At 38.1% G+C, this 24,455-nt stretch overlaps 2 protein-coding genes across 2 annotated transcripts; one reads left to right on the top strand and one right to left on the bottom strand.

The window, feature by feature from the left end:
- Positions 1-16,176: 16,176 nt before the first annotated feature.
- On the top strand, positions 16,177-20,936 carry LOC141713231 ((DL)-glycerol-3-phosphatase 2-like). Its single transcript, XM_074516549.1, has 6 exons — positions 16,177-16,337; positions 16,654-16,878; positions 19,539-19,599; positions 19,697-19,844; positions 19,991-20,070; positions 20,615-20,936. The coding sequence occupies exons 1-6, from the start codon at positions 16,265-16,267 to the stop codon at positions 20,745-20,747; spliced, it is 720 nt and encodes a 239-aa protein (XP_074372650.1). The 5' UTR covers positions 16,177-16,264; the 3' UTR covers positions 20,748-20,936.
- A 278-nt stretch (positions 20,937-21,214) lies between these two features.
- LOC141711026 (auxin-responsive protein IAA33-like) lies at positions 21,215-22,650 on the bottom strand. Its single transcript, XM_074513486.1, has 2 exons — positions 21,631-22,650; positions 21,215-21,530 (listed from the first exon to the last, which is right to left on the bottom strand). Exons 1-2 carry the CDS (start codon positions 22,161-22,163, stop codon positions 21,446-21,448), a joined length of 618 nt encoding a protein of 205 aa, XP_074369587.1. The 5' UTR covers positions 22,164-22,650; the 3' UTR covers positions 21,215-21,445.
- Between the last annotated feature and the right edge of the window lie 1,805 nt (positions 22,651-24,455).

Genomic DNA, 24,455 nt, shown 5'->3' with positions numbered 1-24,455 from the left:
GGGAAAGCTAATGTGGTGGCCGACACCCTTAGTAGAAAGGAGAGACTCAAGATGATAATGTCTTCGGAAGAATTGGTAAGAGATTACGAGAAAATAGAAATAGAAGTGAAGGTAATCGGAGCCGGTACCGAAAAGCTGTTTGAGATTGTAATACAGCCCGAATTATTGAAAAAGATCATATTGTGCCAAGAAAAATTGATGAATGAAGGCAGAGAGCCAATGACTGGAGAAGAGATTAATACCGAGAAAGATGATAAGGGAATAAGGAGGTGTTCCTACAGAATTTGGGTTCCAAATGTTCAAGAGCTTAAAGATGAGATCTTAGATGAAAGACCTAGTTTGAGGAATAAGATTTATAGCAAACCCTGAACGTGATAGTCAGGGAGGTCGCCATCAAGATAGAAGGAACACATAACATAATGAAGTGGAAAATGAGGATTTAAAACATGTAGGATGACCCCGATTATGGGGAGGAGGAGGGAACGTTCAGACTAAGGAAACAGAAGTCGAGTAAGGAAAGGAGACCCGAGACGGTACTCCTATACGACAATTCATGGACCTTTCTAAACAGAACTTAGACTATTATCCCCAACCACCACCCTGAGGAAACAATGCGGTGAGAAAATTTTTCAGAACCTTTAAGTCGCTAAGCTCTCAGAGTTCTAAGGAACAAGCTGACCCAGTCGAGGCAGGAGTCTGGCTAAAGGAAATATAGGAATCATTTGAGATTCTAAATGATTGACGAATCATAAAAGACTGTTTTTGTCACTTACCCTCCTAAGAGAGAGGCCACTCGCTGGTGAAAGGACAAGAAAGACACGGGGCCAGAGGTTATAATAAACCGATTAAAGTTCAGTCAATTGTTTTTGGGAAAGTACTTCCCAAGGTTATAGAGATAATGTAAAATCTTTAGAGCCAGAACAAAGGCAGACGAGTATGATGAATTATGAATCTAAGTTGTAAAAGTTGTCAAGATTCATTTGGAGGACAAGAATCCCAGAAAGACGTGATGTTTGAAGTCAATGATTAGTGGGTTCATAAAATGATTGTAAGAGAAAGGAAAATAAAAAGAAACTGAAGTGGAAAGGAATATAAAGGTAATAGATTTTGAGAAATGATAAGGGAGTTGGGTATGAGGAAACTCTAAAGACTCATAGTAATAGAAATAGAAAAGTATATGATCGTCAGGATGAGGGTGATTCACCATGAGTTAAAGTTGACGGTTGACGTCATAAGAGATACATATATTTTATCCCCTTTAAGTTGGGAAGATTCGAGGAAACCTTGAGATAGTTCGAAGGATAAATAATGAGACGCGGATAGACTGAGGAGACAAGAAAGTAAGAAATTAGGAAATTGGATGAAGGAAGTGACCTTCAAGAATGTGAAGTGTAAGTAACGCATGTGAATTGATACCCAAAAAGGGGGATGCCTGGTATAAAAGATATCCCAATATTAAGATGATTGTTGAGATAAATAAAGAGGTAAATGAGTAGTTAGAACTAAAAAGTTCACGTTGAACACGACCAATATCTTCTAGAACATCCCTGTTATCATTACTAAATCAGGCAAGAAAAGCGGATAATCGTTGTTATCTTTTGGAGGCCATAATGATTGACCTCAATTTGAATAAGGATGCTATTGTGAAATTTGGTATAGACTATTGAGATGAGAATGATTAAATAAAATAATCTATTAAGGATATATGACTTGATTTATCCATGGAAGGATGCATGTACCTTTTTAAAGGTGGAATTAAGGATAGAACCTCGGTAACTTAAGATGAATCCTAGGGGAATGCATAAAGGTAGGCATTTCACCCTTAATAGGGACAGTATGAGTTTTGATAGTATGAATTGGAAAGGATCAAAGTAACAACAATCTTTAAAGATTAGTGGAAAAAGTTTTTTAGAACTATATAGACAATGACTCTAGTATTAGTAAATGGTATCTTGATATGCCCTGTACCTAGGGAGTACAGGAGGAATGCTTTAAGAATAACCTTGGAGAAGTTACAAAAAGAGTGGTGATATTTAAGTTTTTACAAATAGAAACTTTGGTAAAGGAAATATGACGTAATAATAATAATGCCAAGTGGGGCACGTGTTAAACCATGAGAAAGTATGGATCGAACCAGTAAAGGTCGAAATTGTTTAAGGCAATTAGGACCTAAGATAAAATACGTCCTAAGTATGATCGAGAGTCAGTTGTGAAAATGTTAACCTCTAAAGAATGAGGCAATAACTTTTGGAAAAATGGTGATATTTTTTTTCTCACCAAAGCGTAAGGAAGAGCATTTTCACATAAGTAGTAATTAGAAATGAGGTAGAAAATTTAGTTGAAGGTGGTTCAAAAGACATTGATTACAAGGAACTATTACTATCAGGAAAGGCCAATAAGGTGGTCGACACTCTAAGTGTAAGAGAGCAATTATAGGCGCTCGTGCCAGAGGAATACAGTGATGATGGTTAAAGTCGTGAAGGTTGTATTATGGTGTAAAAGATTGAAATTCCTTCTGATGATGGTGCGATACTCAACCGTAATAATAGTTTGGTAAAGATTTAATTTTTGTAGCGCTGTGAGCGGGCTACCTATCTTAGAAGGTCCTATCTTAAGATAAGCCAGGATCATGTTACAAAAGGAATAAATGAACCTTGGAGCTTCATGTCTCCTAATAAAGACGTATGGTTAATAATGGTATTAGCCTGCTATCATTGCTTTCATTGAAACTCTTCTGCAATATTATCTGCTTCATGTCCTGTATGTACGTCAAGATCGGGAGTGTTCTTCATGAATCATGAATGGTGATTATGTTAGCTCCTTAGAAGAATTTGATACGACAGGTACGGACTCTGTATGGTTAGATATTAAGATTTCAAGGAAAATGAATGACTACCGTAGGTCCGCGGTGGACTATAGTAATGCAGCAATGATTCTGCAAATAATGAGAAGATAACAACCGAGAAAGTTGTATTGTAATGGATGTTGAGATTGAGTACCACTAATCGGGTCGTGGTGATGTATAAGTTATCATTGATAGACTAACTAGTGGATTATCTGCCTATTAGATATTTATTCTTTCTTATCAATAGAGAATCGTATTACTATACGAAGAAGGTTGTGGGGAAAGCATAGAATTCTAGTATCGATGATGTCTAGAATGAAATCCTGGATTCGATTTTCATTGTCGAGGGAGTTTCAACGGAGATTGTTTATAAGCTCGAGCAAGAGCATGGGTCCATAGAATGATGGGCAGAATAGCAAAAATATTTAGGCATATGAAATGCGATGCTATAATACTTAATGTTGATATATATACATTTATGTTTTGTTCTCCTATGACAAACCTCTATAGTTCAGAGGTAGATTCCAAGCCAGAATTTTTGTGGCAGTATTTTTTATACAATTCTCTTCAATTCGTTCTTTTCTCTACTTTTCATTTCATGTAAGCTGAGAAGAACAACCCTTCCAGAAGGGGAGGTATTGTCGAATGACTATCTATCTGTGTGATAGAAGCCTAGTAGGATACACATGTTGTTTAATTGCTTGTCAAGTACTAAAGGCTGGCCACCTTTTGTACTAACTATGCAATGTAACAAGTGTTCATGATCATAGTGATCTCTCAATAAATTCTTTTACTTCTATATGATGGATCAAGCTTTCGAAGATAGAAGCAGCTAGAAAGGAAGTATTATCAGTACGGTGGTATTCCGAATCTAACGTGTTCATAATACTAAGGTTGACGCGGTTATTAAAAGGTTATGCAACGCTAACGAGCAAAAGTGTAACCAGTATAATATTAGGTACGGGAGATAGTATCGATTACGAACTAGAAAAGAGTGGGTATTGAGAAGCAAAAGCTATAACGCTAGAAGCTATGATGAGAGTCTGTGCAATAGACTTGAAAGAATTTGGAATGATCACTTAACACGGCTTGAGTTTTCTTACGACAATAGATCGTATGTCAGTATCGAGATGTCGCCTTATGAGACCCTTGAGGGAAGACAATGTCGATCTCCCTTATGTTAGGATGAAGTTATAGAGCGCAAGATGCTCGGACCAGCAGTGGTCCAAAGGACCAAGGATATAATAGATCTAATCAGAGGACGGCTGGTAGTAGCCCAAGATGGATAGAAGAAGTATGGTGATTTAACTCGAAATGACAAAGAGTATGAAATAACGAACCTAGTGTTGTTAAAGGTATCCCCGTGGAAAGGATTAATGAGGTTAGGAAAGAAAGGAAAGCTAAGTCCACGATTTATTGGACCTTTGGAGGTATTAAGACGTATTGGGAAGTTAGCATATGAGCTAGCCCTACCCCCTGAAGGATTTTTAGCACATAAACGCAACGAAATAGTAAATTTAAATCTTAAAAAAAAACAAAACCCTCCGCAGGATCCATGCGAAAATAATATTTAATTCGTAGTTCAGTATGTTTACCTTAACAAGTTTTACGTTAATGGAAAGATGGAGGTCTTTAATAGCGATCCAAAAATGATGAACAGAAATCCCTAGCAGCTGCTCCTCAAGTGTGAAGCACTCCACCGGTATCCACCAAGAGTACAATGTGATGGAGGAGGAAGAGGTTGAGAGAATTAGTTGCATCCCTCTTGTTCTACTTTAGAATTAGGGTTGATTATTTGGGTTGAGGCAAATAGGGTTTATAATAGTTTATTTATAGGCAAAATTTTCAGCTCAAAATTTTCCATAAAATATTATTATTATTAACCCTTTAATTGATTATTCTTATTAACCAATTAAATAATAATTAAAACACCTTTTAATCATTAATCCCTTTTCTAAACACTTTAGAAAAATAATTCTCTCACTTGATTTAATTTCCAAAATTAAATTCTTAATTAATAATATTAAAAATTAATTAAATCTCATTTAATCAAATATTAAATCTGCCAATTAATTATTTATTTCATAGATAAATAATTATCAGCCATTATTAATTAATTCCTCCACCATTAAATCATTATCTTTTATGGTGTGACCCTGTAGGTTCAATATTAAGCCGGTAGTAGAAATAAATAATAATAAAACTATTTTATCATTATTTATATAAATTCTCTAATTCATTAAATATGACTAATTAATAAATTAATCATATTTATTCTACATCGTGAGGGATACTTCTCAGCATATCGCGACTATCCGGATAATACGAATTCACTACTTAGAATACCAAGAACCTATTCAGTGAGTAGTTACCGTACAATCAATTCCTTCTACCCTGCAATATCACGATTAAATACAAGGCATGGAACTTGTGTCAAGCCTATCTTATTTAATCATTTGCTTTCCCATTCACTATACTTAGTTCTATTTAATGTAAATTAGAAACTCCTTTCTAATTTCATTCACTCTGGCCAGAGATTCCTGAACTAGCATAAGTGGATCAGCATTGAACATTCTCTTCCTTCACTGGAAGGGGTAGATCCTTTATTGATCATACACTATCTTCGTGTACAAATTCCTATACCCAGTAGAGCCCTTATAATTGTCCCTGGAGACTAAGAACTAAACCAAAACATAGTTCGGTGTACACAAGATGACTATGATGACCTCAAGTCTAAGGATACTTGTACAACTATCACTATGTGAACAACTGCTGACACGTGAGTGAACTCCATCAGTTGTCCAGCTGTGTGAGTCATGTTCAGTGAACTTATTCTATAATAAGCACCTACATACTAGCTATAGTGTCACCAATCAAATGTCTATGAGAACAGACATCCTTCATAATGAAGCAAGCATAGTAAGTACCGATCTTTGCGGATTACTAATTACCAGTTAGTAATCCTACGACCAGCTTATATTTAAGTTTAGAGTTATCATATTTTAGGTCTCATTATTATGATCTCATCATAATCCATAAAAAGATTTACTCTAAACTATGGTATATCTTATTTAAACACTTAAATAGATAAAGCCCGCAATAAAACCAAAACAAGTCTTTTATTAATATCAATGAAATCAAAACAGATTACATAAAAGTTATTCCTAAATCATCATACATGATTTGCCTTTATTTCTATTATTTAGGAGTTATCTTAATTTCCAGCAATTTTCCCTTGGTTTCTGGGAATTTTTCCTTAAATTCTGAAATTTATCCCTAATTTTCTGGAATTTTCCCTTAATTCCGGGTATTTTTCCTTAATTTTTAGAATTTATTCCTAATTTTCTGGAATTTATTCCTAATTTTCTGGAATTTCCAAGGTATTCCCATTTTCCAGAAAATATTTACAATTTTCCAGAAAACAAAATCCTTTAACATTTTTCTTCTCTTTTGTTTTTATAAAAATACCTCCTTTTTTCGACCAGGAATCCCATTCGACCAAGATCCTGGTTGAATTGAAGCTCAATTCGCCCTGGTCGAAGCCTTATCGAGCAGGATCTATTTGATGAGAATCCTGACCGAATTCGGTCAGGATCTTGGTTTTTTGACCGAATTAAAGCCTTCTTTTTATCCTGGTCGAAGATGTTCTCGGGCAGGAGTATTCGACTAGGTTTCCTGGTCGAATTTCGATCAGGATTTCACCCCCTTTTTCTTTTTATTTTTTTTCTTTTTTGTAATTCGACCAAGATCCTGTCCTTTTCGGACATGATATTTGTTTTTTGACCGAATTAGACCCTTTATTTTATCCTGGTCGAAGTTATTTTCGACCTCAAGGTTTCGATCAGAAATCTAATGGGGATTTTGATCGAACTGGCTCAGGATGCCTCATTTTGGGTCATATTTTTACTAGGCTTACTCTTTGAACCCTTTGCTGGGCTTTTCCTTTAGGCCTTGGTTTTGGGCTTCCTTGGGCCCATGATTTTTCTGGGTTTTTATAACTGGGCTTTTTCTGAGCTAAATGGGCCTTCATTTTGCATGGCCTTCATTTTGTATGGCCTTTAATTCAAATATTTGGGCCCTTATCTGGGCTTGATATTCTTTTTCAGGCCCAAAAGATTTGGGTTTCCACTTATGTATTTTCTGTCATGGGCCCTTACACTGGGCTTTTCATACCCCCAGGCTCAATAAGAATTAGGCTGGGCCTTTAAAACTTTATATACATATACTTATGTATATGTCATGTATATACTTTGATCAGCCTATTCTGGAATTCTCCATATTTTGGGCTTTTTGTTGGGTCATTCTTCATGGGCTTCAAAGCCCAAGTTCCAGAATGTTTTAGAATGTCCTCAATACTTCTAAATTTATTTTATATAATTCAATATATATTTTTCCTACAGAATTCTCTGGATCTTTCTGGAATGTTCCAAACTTGGGCCTAAATGGGCTTTTGACAGGCATTAATGCTTGGTTGGAGAGGCTATATATGAGTGGAGGGGGTGTGATTTCATTCACACTTCTCCTTTCACTTCTCCTCACTTCTCCAAACCCCCTCTCCTCTCTCAAAACTCCTCTCCCCTTAGGAATTTTCCGGCAACCTTTCAGCCTTTTCCGGCCTCCTTCCAAGGTTTCAAGCTTCCTTCAATCTCCATCAATGGCAGACAAGAATGCTGAGAGAGCTACTAAGATTGCCTCAGCTTCAAAATGAGGTAACGATATCGAAATCCGCTCTTCTTACATATCTTTATTAGATATGATTAACACTAGAGGGGATGAGTACCCATCTAATGCACATCTTGATTCTTTAGACTATTGTAACACCTGACATAATATAGATTTTAATAAAATAAATGAAGTTTATAACGTTCGTCCTCCCCTTAGGCTAGTTCCTGTTAATGGTGGTGATCGTACTTGCCACTGGAAACCAGATACTCTTTTTATTTATACAGACACCCTTAATGTCGGGCTTAAGTTTCCTTTCCACGACTTTATCCCTCACTTGCTAGCAGACTTGCAAATCAACCCCTATCAGCTTCCTCCAAATGCTTGGAGGAACATTTTATGCTTCATGGTTTCCTGTGTTAGGGGAGGTTTTCCTTTGTCAGTAGCAGTTTTTAGGAAAATCTTCCAGTGTTATAACAGTTCTCAAAGTCTCTGTGGTTGGGTCTACATTAAACAAAGGCCCAAGTGTAAACACATATTTAATAGTACTTCCATTCCCGACAACAACCCACATTGGAGGAGTAGTTTTGTCGGGTTAAAGTGGGAGAATGGGGACTGGGGCACCCTCTTCAGATCTTCCTTCGGGAAGGTTAGCGATGGGAAACTCAAATTCATTCACCTAACTCCCGAGGAGACTACCATTTATAATGAGCTCATTCGGGATGATGGTGCCACTCCTAGCTGGACTCTTCTAGAGGAGTTTTCCCTTATTCAAGTGGGGCTCTCCTCAGTTTCTCCTCAGAGTATTTTTCTTCCCTTCTCGTTTTTACTTTCTTCCATGCATTATTGACACCACTTATTTTTGTTTTTCTCTTGTTTTTGCAGCTGCTAAGGAAATTAATGAGGATAATGTGCTTATTGTTGAGGAGACCGCGAGGATAAAGAAGGCTCGGCTTGCAGGACTGGACACCCGAGGAAAGGCTACGGAGCCTAGCTTCTTAATGAAGCATAAGAAGCCTATGGTGGAGGCTCCTGCTGAGGGAACTGAAGTTCAAAATGCCCCTATCTCTGCTGCTGCTCCTGCCTCTGCTGCCACTGGTGCTTTCTAGCCTCTTTGGGGATTCCGTCGAGGGGATACTGTGGTTGGATCCACAAAGCATGCCTGGGATTGGTCTTACCATGGTGTGACCCCCAAGGACTTTATTGATGTTGTGGCTTCCCCGGACTTGGAGTGGATAAAGCTCATGGGTGCTCAGTCCTTGGCTTCCGTACGATTCTTTCTTACAACTTTACTCTCTTTTTACTTGTAGCATTCACTTGCCTTATATCTTTGTTTATTGTTTCATTTCAGTCTAACGCCTACTTCCAAGGCGCTGTGAGGCAAGCTGAATCGTGGAAGAGGGCTTCGGACAAGGCTGACAATGCCCTCAGGAAGCAGCAGAGGAAGTACGCTTCTTTGGAGAAAAAGTTGAAGCGTAAGGAGGAGGAGCTCGAAGAGTCCAATGCTGAGCTGGTTATACTAAGGGCTGAGAAGGACAAGGGGATCGACAACTACTTGGACTCGGAGGAGTTCACTTTGTCTATGAGGGTGAGGGATGACTCGGTATTTCCTGGGTTTTTTAGGACTGGCTGAGACACGACCCTTGGAACCGTGAACGAGGCTTGTCCTGATATTAACCCAGCGAACTATATCTGCCCTGACGACGAGGCTTTACTACAGAGGTTTCGCATCCGAGTGGTTGTCTCGGATCGTACCCATTAGGACCCACTTCTTCCTCCTCCCGAGTTATCATCTAGGCCCTCTGTAGATGATAGCTCCTCTTCCTCCGGGACCACTGAGACATCCAGCGAGAGTGGCGGAGACGATGATATGGATGCTGAGGGAACCTCTGCTCCTTAGAGCTTTTCTAGCCCTGCGTGCCTTATTTATTTTACTTTGTCTTTGAGACTTTATTTATCAGAATTTGTATTATTTATTTTAACCAATTTTATTTATCGAACTTTATGCTTTCATCTCATGCACTTAGTTTACTTGCCATGCCACTGGGATTTGTTAAACATATTTCGAAAACTTTCTAAATTTCATAAACTATTGGGATTTATCCCTTACACAAGTCTTAATAAACCTCAAAATAAAACTAAAACATGTAATCCTAAGCAAGCAAAGCTTCAAGGTGCTTTTCAACCTACTTGTTATCCTGAAAAGTGAGAATCGTGCTCAACCATTTTAGACATAGTAAATCTTCAGGTTTTGTGCATGCCAAGTTCTCGGGACTTCAAAACCATCCATAGTCTACAGCTTGTAGGTTCCTCTTCCTTGAACACTTTTCACCTTGTATGGTCCTTCCCAATTTGGGGCAAGTTTCCCTTTCTACCCAACACCAGAAGCTTCCACCTTCCTCAGGACCAAGTCTCCTTGCTTGAAGAACCTTTCCTTAACCCTTAGGTTGTAGTAGAATGAAGTCTTTTTCTGATATTCCACTATCTTCGCATGTGCCTCATCTCGTATTTCATCAATTAGATCCATGGCTAATCTTTGCCCTTCCTCATTTTCCTCAGCACTAAAAGCTTGGATCCTGGGAGACGATTGTGACATCTCCACAGGAACAACCGCCTCTGCCCCATATGCTAACATGAAGGGAGTTGCTCCAGTCGTGACTCTACAGGTAGTCCTATGGGCCCAAAATATTGGGAGTATTTCATCCACTCAGTTATTCCTCGACTTCTCGATCCTCTTATTTAGTCCATCCAGGATTATTCGATTTGCCACTTTCGCTTGCCCATTAGCTTGCGGGTGAGCTACGGAGGTAAATCGCAACTTAATCTCATTCTCCTCACAATACTTCTTGAATTCCTCATTGTTGAACTGTGTTCCATTATCGGTAACTAGGATACGGGGAATTCCATATTGGCACATGATGTTTTCCCACAGGATTTGTGCAACCTACTTAGTTGTGATCTTGGCCAAAGGCTTGGCTTCAATCCACTCAGTAAAATAATCAATGGCTACAATCAGGAACTTCCTTTATACCGTGGCCATGGGGAAGGGGATGCGAGAATGATAGAGGTTAACATCTTGGGGGGTTGTCGAACGACAGGTGCATGTTTCTGACAGCGATTACACTTCTTCACATACTCTTTGGCATCGGCCATCATCTCTGGCCAATAGAAACCAAAATGGGTTATCTTATAAGTCAGCGCTCTGCCCCCCAAGTGTTGCTCGTAGATACCTTCGTGTACCTCCTTAAGAGCCAAGCGTGACTTATCGGGTCTGAGACATCTTAAGTAAGGCACCACATAAGATCTTTTGTACAAAATCCCATTGATCAAGGAGTATCTCAGTGCTCGAACAGCCAACTTTCGTGCTTCAGTCACATTATTTGGCATCCAACCAGTTTGAATATGGGCCTTAATGGGATCTATCCATGACGTCCCCAGCCCTATAGGAGCTACGAGCTTAGCATCAATGCTTCGTGTCTTCAAAACACGGAAGTATACGCTTCCTGAACTTTTCTCTATCTCAGATGAAGTAAACTTTGACAATGCATCCGCCTTAGCATTTTCCTCCCTTGGGATGTGCTCAACATGGCACTCATCGAATTGAGTCATCACAGCTCTTACTAGGCGGACATACTTAGCCATCATATCATCCCTTACCTCAAACTCTCCCTTCACCTGGGATATTACCAACTTCGAGTCTCCACATACTTTCAAGTTCTTAACTCTCAGTGTCCCTGCTAGGCCGAGGCCAGCTATCAGAGCTTCATATTCTGCTTCATTGTTTATGGTTGGGAAGTCTAACTTCAGAGTATATTCAATCAAGAACCCATTGGGCCTTTGTAAAACTAGCTCTGCTCCACTTGAATTTGTTTTTGATGCTCCATCAAAATAGAGAACCCAATATTCCTTCTCCTTAACGTCCTTTTCTTTGCCTCCTTTATCAACTTCTGTGTCTTGAGGTATAATGTCTTCCTGCTCCCCGACTTCTTGGTTGGGTATGGTACATTCTACCACGAAGTCAGCCAATGCTTGGGCTTTTATTGCCGTTTGTGGCTTGTACTTGATGTCAAATTCTCCCAACTCTATTGCCCACTTGATCAGCCTCCCACTAGCCTTGGGACTATGGATAATATTTCTCAGGGGGTGATTTGTTAGCACCTCAAGTTGATGAGCCTGAAAGTAAGGACGCAACTTTCTTGAAGCCATTACCAAGGCTAAAGCAAACTTCTCAATAGTTGAATAATTCAACTCAGCCCCTTGCAGAATTTTGCTAACATAGTATACGGGTTTCTGGACTTTAAGTTCCTCTTTAACCAATACAGCGCTCAAGGCATTTTCTGAAACGGACAGGTATAAGTATAAAATTTCATTCAGAGCTGGCTTGGCCAAAAACGGGGCCTGGGCCAAAAACGGGGCCTGGGCCATATATTTCTTTAATTTTTTGAATGCCTTCTGGCTTTCCTCAGTCCATATGAAATCCTTAACCTTCTTCAAGGACTTGAAGAACGACAGACACTTGTCCCCAGATTTGGAGATGAACCTCCCCAATGCAGCAACCCTTTTAGTGAGCTTTTAAACATCTTTGATAGTTTTTGGTGGCTCCATGTCCAGGATTGCCTTTATTTTATTGGGACTGGCCTCGATTCCTCTTTTGGAGACCATCAATCCCAAAAACTTTCCAGTTCCCACCCCGAAAGCACACTTTGCAGGATTTAGCATCATTTTTTGGTATCTCAGGACCTCAAAAGCTTCCCTCAAATGGGTTACATGGTCAGTCTTTACTAGATTCTTGACTAACATGTCATCGACGTAAACTTCCATAGTCTTACCAATAAGATCCTTGAAAATCTTATTTACCAACCTTTGATAGGTGGCTCCTGCATTCTTGAGACCAAATGCCATAACAAGATAACAATAAACACCAAAGTCAGTGATGAATGATACCTTGGGGATATCGTCCTTATGCATATTGATTTGATTGTATCCACTGAATACATCCATGAAGCTCAGCATCTCATGTCCAGCAGTAGCATCTATTAATGTATCTATTCTTGGCAATGGGAAACAGTCCTTGGGGCATGCGTCATTCAAATCAGTGAAATCCACACACATCCTCCATTTTCCATTAACTTTCTTTACCATCACAGGGTTTGCTAACCATTCCGAAAATTATATCTCCTCGCTGAAACCAGCCTCTAAGAGCTTCTCTACTTCCTGTTTTATAGCTTCTTGCCTCTCTGGAGCAAAACTTCTTTTCTTTTGCTTCACTTCCTTCCGATTCGGATCCACATTCAGCTTGTCAGTAATCAATTCCGGGTCTATGCCTGGCATATCAGCTACCGACCATGCAAACACATCATTATTTTCTTACAAAAATTTCACCAACTTCCCTCTAAGGGGCTCCTCTAGTGTGGCTCCAACGAAAGTCACTTTCTCAGGATTCTCGGGGCCTAAAGGAATTGAAACCAAGTCTTCTGCTGGCTTCCCTCTTTTCTCATCATTCTCTCGGATATCCAGATCTTTAATAGGCATAACCTGCCCCCAACTCCATCTGCCCCAAGAGAGGCCACGTAACAACTCCTTGCCATCTTTTGATCTCCTCTCTCTTCTCCAATCCCATTCCAGGTGGGAAATTTCATCACTAAATGGTAGGAAGAAGGGACTGCCTTGAAGGCATGTATCCCTGTTCTTCCCATAATCGTGTTGTAGGTTGAACTAGCCTTCACCACCATAAAGTCCAACATCTGTGTTGCTTGCCTTGGTTCCTGACCTATGGTTGTTGGCAACTTAATTATCCCTTCCACGGGGCATTCCACTCCTGCAAATCCATATATTGGCATATCGGTCGGGGTTAGTTGAGAATCATTATAACTCATCCTTAAAAAGGTATCATGGAGCAATATATCCACTAAAACACCATTATCTACAAGGACCCTCTTCACCGGGTTGTTCCCTATTATTGGTGTTATGACCAGCGGGTTGTCATGAGGAAATTTCATACCCTCCAAGTCAGAATCATCAAATGTCATTGTTACTCATGTCCTGGACCTCTTCGGGGCTTCCTCAACAATTTGCATAACCTCTCTGGTATATGCTTTCCTGGAGTTCCTGGATAATCCAGCAGCAGTCGGTCCTCCAAAAATTGTGTTTATCACAGGCCCTCGCGGTCGCGGTTCTCCAAAGATTGCATTTATAACCGGTCCCCTAGGTTGGGGATTCCGCCCCCAATCGTCTTGGTCCCTCCTACGATCTTCAAAGTTCTTTCTCACATTGTTATTCCTATCTCCTCCTTCCGAGTGTACTTGCTCAATCTTCTTTTTCGAATGAGGAACTCTATTTCATCTTTCAATTGCCTACACTCATCGGTATCATGACCAGCATCTTCGTGAAATCTGCAATATTTGCTTTTATCTAGCTTGGTAGGATCAACCTTCAAGGGTTTAGGCCAACGAATATCTCGATCTTTCTCGATTTCCGTCAAGATCTGGCTTCTAGGAGCATTCAGCTTAGCATATTCAGTGAACTTTTGTCCAGATCCTCCCTTCTTCGGGGTTGAATCAGGGTTTTTCTCAATTCTAGGATACTTGTCCTTAGCAATATATTTCAGATCAGTTTTCCGCTTCTTGCCAGCGGGCTCGTTACTTACTATTGTCTTCCTCATGCTCTCCTCCACTTTGATATACTTCTCGGCCCTATCTTGGAGCTGCAACATGCTTTCAGGGGGCGTTTGGCCAAGGACATCTTGAAGAACTCATCCCTAGTTCTCTGTTGCAGTGCTACCATAGCTACCTTGTCATCAAGGTCCGGGACTTTTAAGGTTTCCTTTGTGAAATGATTCAGATAGTCCCTCAAGGACTCTTTTGCTCCATGCACAATGCTCATGAGGGATGCTGAACTTTTCTCATGCACTCTCCCACTGATGAATTGCTTAATAAAAGCCTGACTTAACGCTTTGAAGGACCCAATAGAGTTTGGGGGCAAACGACTAGACCATCTTTGAGCCATTCCCGACAGGGTTTGAGGAAAGGCCCGACACTTAATAGCGTCATTCACGGGCTGCAATAATAGTGCATTAGAGAATGTCCTCACATGATTAGCGGGATCTCCAGTGCCATAATAAGCTTTGATAGTGGGCATCTTGAACTTCCTTGAGATATGGGCACTCATTATCTCTTCAGTGAATGGTGGAGTAGGATCATCAGGATCTCGAAGGGGAAGAAGATTTCTTGGATCGGCTCTTGGGACTATAGTCCTTCTTTGTGACGGACCATCCAGGCGTATGATTGGAGGAGGATTTCTCCTCCTAGGTGGTAGTGGGGGTCTGGGGGCCTGGTGCGCCTCCAAGTCGTGCTTCGGCCTTTGAATCTCAGCCTCGTGAGCCATGATTCTCTCCTGCACTTCTTGGGGATTCGTCCCTCGGGAGCTCCTGGGACGTTGGTTACCATCATGCATCGTCTCTTTGCCAGCACGTCTCCTTCTTGGGGCCACTTCATCATCCGAAGATTCGGAGTCTCTTTCAGTATAAGGACCAGAAAATTCCTGATCCTCCGGGATATGAGCCAAACCTTGTATGTATGGGGTGTTTACCCCCGTGCTTCACTCCGTCCAGCATGTCCACTTCCTCCAACCTCGGGGTAAAGGGGCATCCCATAAGGGGGGTTAGTGGTCACAATAGTTGAATACTTATACCTAACGGGTCGAAAATTCATAGGTGTATGTAGCTGTTGAAGTTGGGGATTTGTCCCTTGAGGAGCCGAGGGAATCGTCCCTTGAGGTTGAGGTTCAGTTGCCCCTACCTGGGCTCCTCCTTGGGTGGCGGCATAGGTTGAATGCGGAGGTACCTCCACTGTTGATAAAATCGTTTGGGTCGTCCCCGCTGGCGTTCCTCCTTCAAGGGCGCTGCTTCCTCTCCGTGTTCTCGCCATAGTTGTTGTTGTGCTATTCCCACAGACGGCGCCAAATGTTATGGATTAAAAACTAAGGTATATTAATTGTTGTACATATTACTAGGGTTCGTGAGTTTCGAGGCTCGATTTGACTGCTCTTGTGTCTCGTGACTCGATCTGCCTTAACAAGATGCCTACGTACCTTGCTGATTGCCAATGATTAAGTCAAAAATGTAGTTCTATTTGGTGGGGGTGAGGCCCCTTATATAGATATTGAAAGTCCTTGAATTGGATTAGATCTAGGAGATTTGGTGGGCATGTCTCAAAATTAGAATGAATTTTGGAGTCTTAGGAAGTAGGAAACTGATTCCTTATCCTATTAGGTCCCTTGGAGGCTAATCTACAACGATTTATATTCCCTTAGAACTCATCTTAACAGCTGATTTCTCCCTTATTAATTAATTACGAAATTAATTAATATTCAGGATTTTGGGCCCTTTCAAATGGGTCTAACTGCCAGCACAGTTCTGATATAATTAATGCGATATTAATTACACACTCGTGGCTTATTTTATTCCCTATCATTTATTTATTTATTTTATATACTAAATGTAAATGAAATATATATATAGGAAACGGTGAGTCACTCCTGTGTCGTTCCCTTGGGTACATGAATGTATGAATGTTAAATTTATAGGATATGTGTTACATTTAATAAGTCAAATATAAAATTACACGATATGAAAGTGGAGGAAATTATACAAATTGCAATCTCCGGTCCCACGCTTTAAATACCAGCCTTTCAGCCCAAAATCCTGACTGACAGCTGAACTCTGAAAGTTAGGCTGCAAGATCCGATTGAACACCAAAAATGACGACGACCAAAGAGCTTTCTTCTTCTTCAATTACTCACGTCATCTTCGACATGGATGGCCTCTTACTTGGTTGGTACTTCCTCTCAGCTCTCAATTTTGTCGGGTTCGAAACATTTTTTTTTCATTTTATCTGGATTAAAAATATTATTCATCCAATATTCATTTATTGAGGTTTCTGCTGTACATGACTACTCGTATTTTAATTTAGGCTGTAATCTTATTACAGTATGATTTAATTTCATTTTGTTAATTAGCTGCATAATGCTGATCACTGTTGTACTTTCTACTTAGCTTCTAATTAGGTTATTTGATTAGATTATAGTAGGTGCTGTTTTTTTATAATGTGTTTATGTGATTTGGTTATTTGATTTTATTTTCGTTGTAGATACGGAGAAGTTTTATACGGAAGTCCAGGAAATGATACTAGCTAGATACAACAAAACTTTTGACTGGTCCCTCAAAGCGAAAATGATGGGAATGAAAGCAATTGAAGCTGCTACGGTGTTTGTTAACGAAACTGGAATTAGTGATTCTCTTAGTCCCGAGGAGTTTCTTGTTGAACGAGAAGAGACGTTGCAGAAATTGTTCCCCACAACTGATTTGATGCCAGGTAGTACATTGTCCGATGGTGTTACTTGTATTTGATTTCGATGTTTATTTTGCATTTGCGATTTATTAGCATCTATATGTTGGTAGATTTTCTGTCTTTTTAAGGGTATGGCTGTGGTGTTCCGTGTCAGTTTGTTGTTTTTACGGTTTAGGGCATCATTGATCTCACTTATACTTGAAAGAACAATTTAATGCCTTACTTTAGTATAAGGTACTCTTGTCACGAGCCATGACATATTTACACCGTCTAACCTACATAGTTATAATTTCTATTTATATATAATGTTGATATCCCGGAATGTTGAAGTTTCCTTGTGTATGTTTGAGTTTAGATATTTTTTTTAGGTTTTAGCTTATACCTAATTGCCGCAGAGAATAAAGCATTATCCTTAAGTTTTCAAGAAATTAAACCATGTTAGCACAAATTTCTTGATAGGCTCCTACCTAGAATATAACATCACGTGAATCTTGAAGCAATGGTGATACATCATATCTCACTTATAAATTAAATACAAACTACCGAAACATGTGCAGTAAAACTAGATACAGACGGAAGTATTAGTCATTTTCGAAGGGGATTTTAGCGAAGCACGGAAAATCAATGTCGATAAGATTTGAAACTATGCAAATTTTTACTATATTAAGATATTAAGTTGTGAAAGGAAGCTTACATGATTATATATAAATACAAATAAACGAGGCTAACTGTAGGACTTGCTGCTACAACTTTAGTTGCTTTATGTTTTCTAGTCCAGTGCTCTTAACCCGACAAAAGTAAGCCTACCCCATATGGAGTAAATTTCTGAATGTTTCTTCAATGCTATATATTTCTTGTATCCATAGGTAAGATATCCCTACCATATATTTGCACCAAATTTGTGTTTGTATAAGAGGGCAACAACCCACATGGACTGTGTACGGTAAAAACTGTAATTGTTTAGTTAATGGTTTTTACAAACCTAAATGAATATCAGGCTCTGGAAAATTAAAAAGAACTGGATCGATTCATTTCCTTCGTGAGATCGAGCATAGAATTCCATAAAGATGAAACTATTACAATTGATCATACATGTGTATGTTCATCAAAAGTGCATCATTGCAACAGTTTGTGAACATTTACTGTCTCGGTCATCTTACTTGCTAATGGGATTGCTAAAATGCTATCTTCCTATCACGTGTCATTAGTTTATAGTTAATAAATAAGATATACACTCCTTATGTAGGGAAAATATGTATCTCTTCTGTATCACTAGTTGAATGTATAAACAAGTCCAAAAGATTTGTAATGACTGCTGTCACCAAATTCTTCGCAGTTGATTTTCTTCAGTGGTTGACCGTAATAAAATTTTCAGGGGGGGGGTTTCATAACAGTTTTCTGTTCCATTATTCTCTCATATTTTGTAAATTATTATGGATGGAAAATGATAGTGTACACTAAGCAGGACTAACAATATACATCATCATTCTGTGAAGTTATATGAAATGGAACTTAATAATTATTCAGTAAAGTAAAGTCCTTAAGGATTTCGTGTTGTAACATCATAATAATTGCACAATTGATGGTAAATACAAGCTGTATAACCTACTGCAAGAACTTTTATTATGACTCTTGAACAGTCTTATAATTGACTCAACTAAACTTTCTCTTGATGACAACTTAGAGCAAATCAATTATCCTCGATCTATAACTCTCAAAAGTAGAGAGGTAAGAGATATAAAGACCTTACTCCAATTCTAAGAAGTAGAGAGGTTGTTTCCATAAGACCACAAGCTTTAAGAAAAGAAATAATTTGACATCAAATTACTAAAGACAGTGCGATTGGAGAAGATTGAGTGCAATATCATCGACAGCTCTGCAGCAAAATTAGGGAGTTTTATTTTGATAATTTCATATATCAAATTAGGTATGTTGCTTTCTTTCCTAGACTGAAAGCCCACAGAAATTTATCAAACTTAATATCAATATTATTTCATGGAAAGAAAGAATCAAAGTAAATGTACTCTCAGAAGTTCCAACATAAATATATTAACTACTAGTGACCTCCATACTTATTCTAACACATTTTGTAGCAGGAACGGGTAATATAAATTTACGAGTGTGTTTACTTCAGGTGAATCATCTGTAACTTTTATTTGTTCGTCATGTGCTCTGAAGTTAAAAATTCAGTAATTTGTGATGTTCACAGGTTTTTTCTCATGTCTAAGAAACTAGATTCAGCCAAGGGCTCAACATACCTTAATAACATACCTCCAGTTGTAAACTTGAAAACTAGAAATTCATGTAAATGATTCTTTATCGTCTCCATGTATACCTGGGTAGTAAAATGGTGTTTCAGTTGTGGCGTTTATGGCACGATATTACTTTTGGCGATTCAGTGTGAGTCTTTTATTATTTGGGGAGGGAGGGGGGGCACTTGTTCCAAGTAGTAGTACTTGGTACTTGGTTTGCAATTCCCAAACTACATGAATTTGTATGATTTTATTTGCAAGTCTGATGACTCATTTTAAAGTTAATATCAATATTCAGTTTAATATCTTTGATTTTATCAGTTATATAGCTAATAGTATGTTATAGATTTATTGATTAGTACCCTTTTTTTTGTTTTCGAAAGCTTTTATATAAGACATTGTTTTAATTTCAACAATTTAAATGATTGTTAGGGGCTAGTCGTTTAATCAGGCATCTACATGCAAACAGCATACCGATATGTGTGGCAACAGGGTATGCTACATTCTTTTCTGTTTCTCAGCTTGACTTATTCTTTCAAGAACATTCCTAAAATTGTCTAAGCATTACTCACCTAATAATATTTTTCTAGATCTAAGAAATATCACTATGAATTAAAAACACAAAGACACCAAGAACTGTTCTCTTTGATGCATCACATTGTCAATGGTGATGATTCAGAAGTTAAACAAGGCAAACCGGCACCAGATATATTCCTTGCCGCTGCCAGAAGATTCGAGGTGAACATTTTTATGTACTTCGAATATTACTTCAAGTAACGTACTTCAAACATCTTCAAGTTATGATGGTTAATGATACCCAAACTAATCTACTTGCATAACTTACATTTACTGTCATTGTAATTGAAACATTGTGAAAAGAACAGGGTGGACCGGTAGATCCTAAGACAGTTCTCGTTTTTGAGGATGCACCTTCTGGAGTCCTTGCAGCCAAGAATGCTGGGATGTAAGTGTAAAATTTTAAACAGTAATGAAATTGTTATTGTAATTAGATTCTTCTTTCAGTGTCCTTTGTTTTCAAAACATGAGTCGAGTTCCCAACTCTGCATATTGTCTGTTTCATGTGCTACAAACACCCATTTCGTATCAATGACGCATCATTTTATAGCTTTGGTTCGATTTTATTTGCTGAAGGATGCATTTCATCGAATTGTTGCAGTAAGAGATTGAGGCCTTAATAGCTGAACTCGTATGTTGTAGAATTTATTCCAGTATGCTGATTATAATTTTGGAGAAAGTAGGTCATTGAGAACTCATAGGGTCCTTTTATCAGTTAATTGTGGTTCCTATATATTTAGTATGGTATCTGTTGCAAGCCTGAAAGCTTAATGCATTTATGCAATTAATGTACCAAATGATCTAAGAGGGTGCTACCTGAATTGCTTTTATGCATATGGATTTGGATACTTATTATTGTGGTTAAGCATTTATAATTATTAGGAATTGTGATGAAAGCATCATTCATGGAAATAATATTTTGGTATATGCAGGTCTGTGGTAATGGTTCCAGATCCAAGGCTTGACAGCTCCTATCATGACACTGCAGACAAAATTCTGAAGTCTTTATTGGATTTTCAACCAGCCGATTGGGGTCTTCCTCCATTTGTAGATGAAACAGCTTAAATTCCGCGAGGGACTAGTTGGAATCGCTATTCGAGCTTTGAGAGACCAGCATGCATCAGAAGGCCTTTGAGGCTATATTGTTAAAACTTATTCATCCTTAATTTGTGGAAACTAAACATTTTAAGCTTGATTGGTATTCAAAAATTGTAAACAGTAGCAAAATACAGGCATTTAAAATTTTCACATTCAGACAGCGGTTTTTATTTCCTTTTTGTAGCTCTTTTGCTACAATTTCAGTTGTTTCAATATTTGTAAAATAGGCCCAGAATCTATATGTATTATCTACATCAGCTCATGTTCATTTCAAATGAATCTGACATGGTTTATTTAATTATTTTACTGGAGAAGTATAAGCATAATAGTGTATTGATTTCAGTGTGAATATTGTAAGAGCTCTTGATGATTCTCTTAGTAATTCTGTTATTTCCGATGCAAGTAACACCAAGTAGGAAGAAATTTGAGTGAGAATTAAAACTTCGATGTTGGTGTAGGTAATCACCAGATAATTGTACAGGTTACATAGAGTCCACTGTTGATAGAAGAGAGTGGAGAAATAGAAGCACATATCAGAAAAATCTCCAGAAATGCACCAAAGCAGGCATGAGGCATGTCATGTCTTTATCACAACTACGCACAAGAGATTTTTTAATGTAATCATTTTGCAAATTAAGCAAAAACCATCCAAAGTAATTTTCAAATTAAGTCCTTGCAGCCACTTTTCCCTTTCTTGAGTTTGTCTTTGCCGGAAGTATCCGGATTCTCTTGGCTACCCTAACAAAATCACTTTACCACCCCCAAAAAAAATAACATAAACTTGTGAGAATGCAAGAAACATTTTAAGATCAAGAAAACTTGTATATTAAGAAGAGAATAGAAGACTTACTCCCACTTAAGATCGCCAACAAGCAGGAGATCATTTTCCATATCTTCATAAGCAATAAGATGACCAGGTATAGCATTAGAGAGATGAAGATCGTGAGCTTGAGCAGCGGCATTATTACTGTAAGCATCCTCGTCCACCACAAACATTTGACGGAGGGCCTTGGCAAGGCTCTGGTAGCTTGCATGTTTATGAAGGCTAATGCGCTGGCAGATAGAACGCCCTTCCAGCACTACAGTCACAGCAGGAGGTGGGATCATCATAGACGTAGAATTATGTACCATCACATCATCTTTGTTATCAATAAATCCCAGACCTCCTCCTGCTGCTGTAATTCCTGATTTAAGAAAATTATTGATTGGGGGGCCTGATAATAAAGACATCATCACCGGAGGAGTTGGTGCTGCTACACCAGTTATATTATCTACGCCAGAGAATATCGATCTGAACCTCTCATTATCCCATCTTCTTTTCAATAAATCTCGATCATCTTGTGTATCACACTCATTATAGCTAGTGCTACTGTTGCTCTTCATGTTATGCTCGTAAAACTATTATTATGGGCAAAGGCCTGTATACAACTTTTAGAGTTAAGAGTTCAATTTCGACGTCTGGGTTGCATTGCTTGATCCCTTAAATAGGCCAACTTATTTGCTCAAACTACATATGAACATATTACATACATAAACTTGTTTCACATGAATAAGTTAGATGAGCAAGTATATATGGATTCACGATGAATTATAAATAAAAATAAACAAATGTAAAGAAGGAGAGAGACCACAAATGTCGGGGGAGAGAGAGTCAGGAAATGTGTCTGGAACCGCCCTAATCTTGAGGCATTCAAGATTCAACTCTACTCTTTCTCATCAGAAAGTTGGCGTTTCATTGAAAACAGAGTGTTATTTTAATGGGGCATTGAAATTTGAACCAATAAATAATACTATACAACACTACACTCAAACCTGAACCTTCAATCTTGTTCTTAGTATGTCACGGTGCTGTTGCATCCGTGTGTTTAATTTTAAAATACAGAAGACTGGGATCATTTGTGAACCCTAGTTGAGCAGACGGTCGTAAATTAGGGAAAAGAATGGGGGAGCTTACTTAAAACCATGATGATATGCTGCCTACTACTGGCCAACTACACAGACTGTGGGATGTTTGCTTCTGAAAGCAAAAGTGTAGCGTGTCTCCCGTTTTAAGTTGCAGCAGCACAAATTATAGATCAAAACTAATATGAAAACTAAACAGGTTAATGGCGAAATCTGAGATTATATGTAGTTTGTAATATACTCGCTCAATGGCAAATTTAGCCAAAAATATCTCAAAAATGTCATCATCGTTTTCCACATTCCACCTTATTTACGAAAAAGCATCAAGAAAATAGTATTGACAAGGAAACATGAAAATATTATTGGGATGCCCATATATAATGGCTTGAAGAAGAAGCAAGCGGAAAGAGACAATAGGAAATTAAACATGTATTATTAGTAGTTGTAAGTTGTAACTCTAAATAAAGTACCAAACCGAACAATGCAGATCCCTACTAGTAGTATAAAAAAAATGAAAATCTTGTAACTCGATATCACTACTACATAGGTTAGGGAGACGACCGCGCTAAGGTCGCCGAAGTGCTCGCAATTTGACTCTCAAACCGGTCGGAGCCGTTAATATCATCTCACTCACATTCACACTCATACCGTAATACTAGTACAGTTGGGTTTACCATTTAACAAAAATACGGTTACCCATACACTAAACACATGTACTGTCTTTTTCATGCGTAAAAGTCACGAGGTTATTCTGAATGTATAGCGGGAATCGAAGGCCCCATTTCATAACACGTGAATGGGTAAGTGAGTTTGTGTTTGTATCGTTTGTTAGGGGTGAGCATAATTTTTCCGAAACCGCCCGAACCGAACCGTCCAAACCGAAAAATTCGGTTTCTTACCGGTTTGGTTTGGTTTTGGTTTATAATATATAAAAACCGAAATTTTCGGTTTGGTTTTGGTTTTTGAAAATAAACCGACAGTTTTACCCAAACCGAACCGAAAATATAATATATATATATATATATATTATCAGAAATATTATTTAAGACCTTTATACTTGTATTCTATTTTGCTCTCTGGATTATGGATCATTTGCTGCTTATTAAACAATGCAATGGATTTTAGTTATAAAAGTTATTTACTTTATTTATACATGTATGTGTGATGATGAATGGTAATCTGCTAGCATATGCAAAAATATATTCCAGACTTCTAGTACGTATAAAATTAATTAGAATTTAACTAGAAAATATTTCAATAAAAAATTATTAAAATTTGGGTATTAAACCGAAACCGACCGAACCAAACCGTTAGTAATCGGTTTGGTTTGGTTTGGTTTTTCTAACTTTCGGTTCGGTTACGGTTTCATGGTGAAGGAAACCGTGATTTTCGGTTTGGTTTGGTTTGGCACTCCGAAACCGGCCAAACCGCCCGATGCTCAGCCCTATCGTTTGTGCTAAAATTTTCTATCTGAATTATTTATGAAGTACGTACTAGTATACACTAGCTTAAACCCCGAGGATGGAGAAATCTTTTTTAATATTATATAATTTTTTAAAATAAAAATATTTTGAATTAAATTTTTTATATTCGTTCATTAATTTTTATTATTTTTATCTTTTTAAATAATATGACTTCATGATAATTATATTTATATACGTATATGTTCATATTTTTTTTTAAAATATTATAGCGATTTAATAGTTTTTTGGGAATGAAATACAATGTTTATTTTGTGTTGGAACTTTAATAAAAATATTATTTTAGAGAGTT

The sequence above is a fragment of the Apium graveolens genome, chromosome 3 (assembly GCF_009905375.1).
Source record: "Apium graveolens cultivar Ventura chromosome 3, ASM990537v1, whole genome shotgun sequence".
NCBI classification, from domain to species: Eukaryota; Viridiplantae; Streptophyta; class Magnoliopsida; order Apiales; family Apiaceae; genus Apium; species Apium graveolens.
The sequence above is the reverse complement of the archived record's forward strand: the minus strand, read 5'-3'. Positions and strand labels throughout refer to the sequence as shown.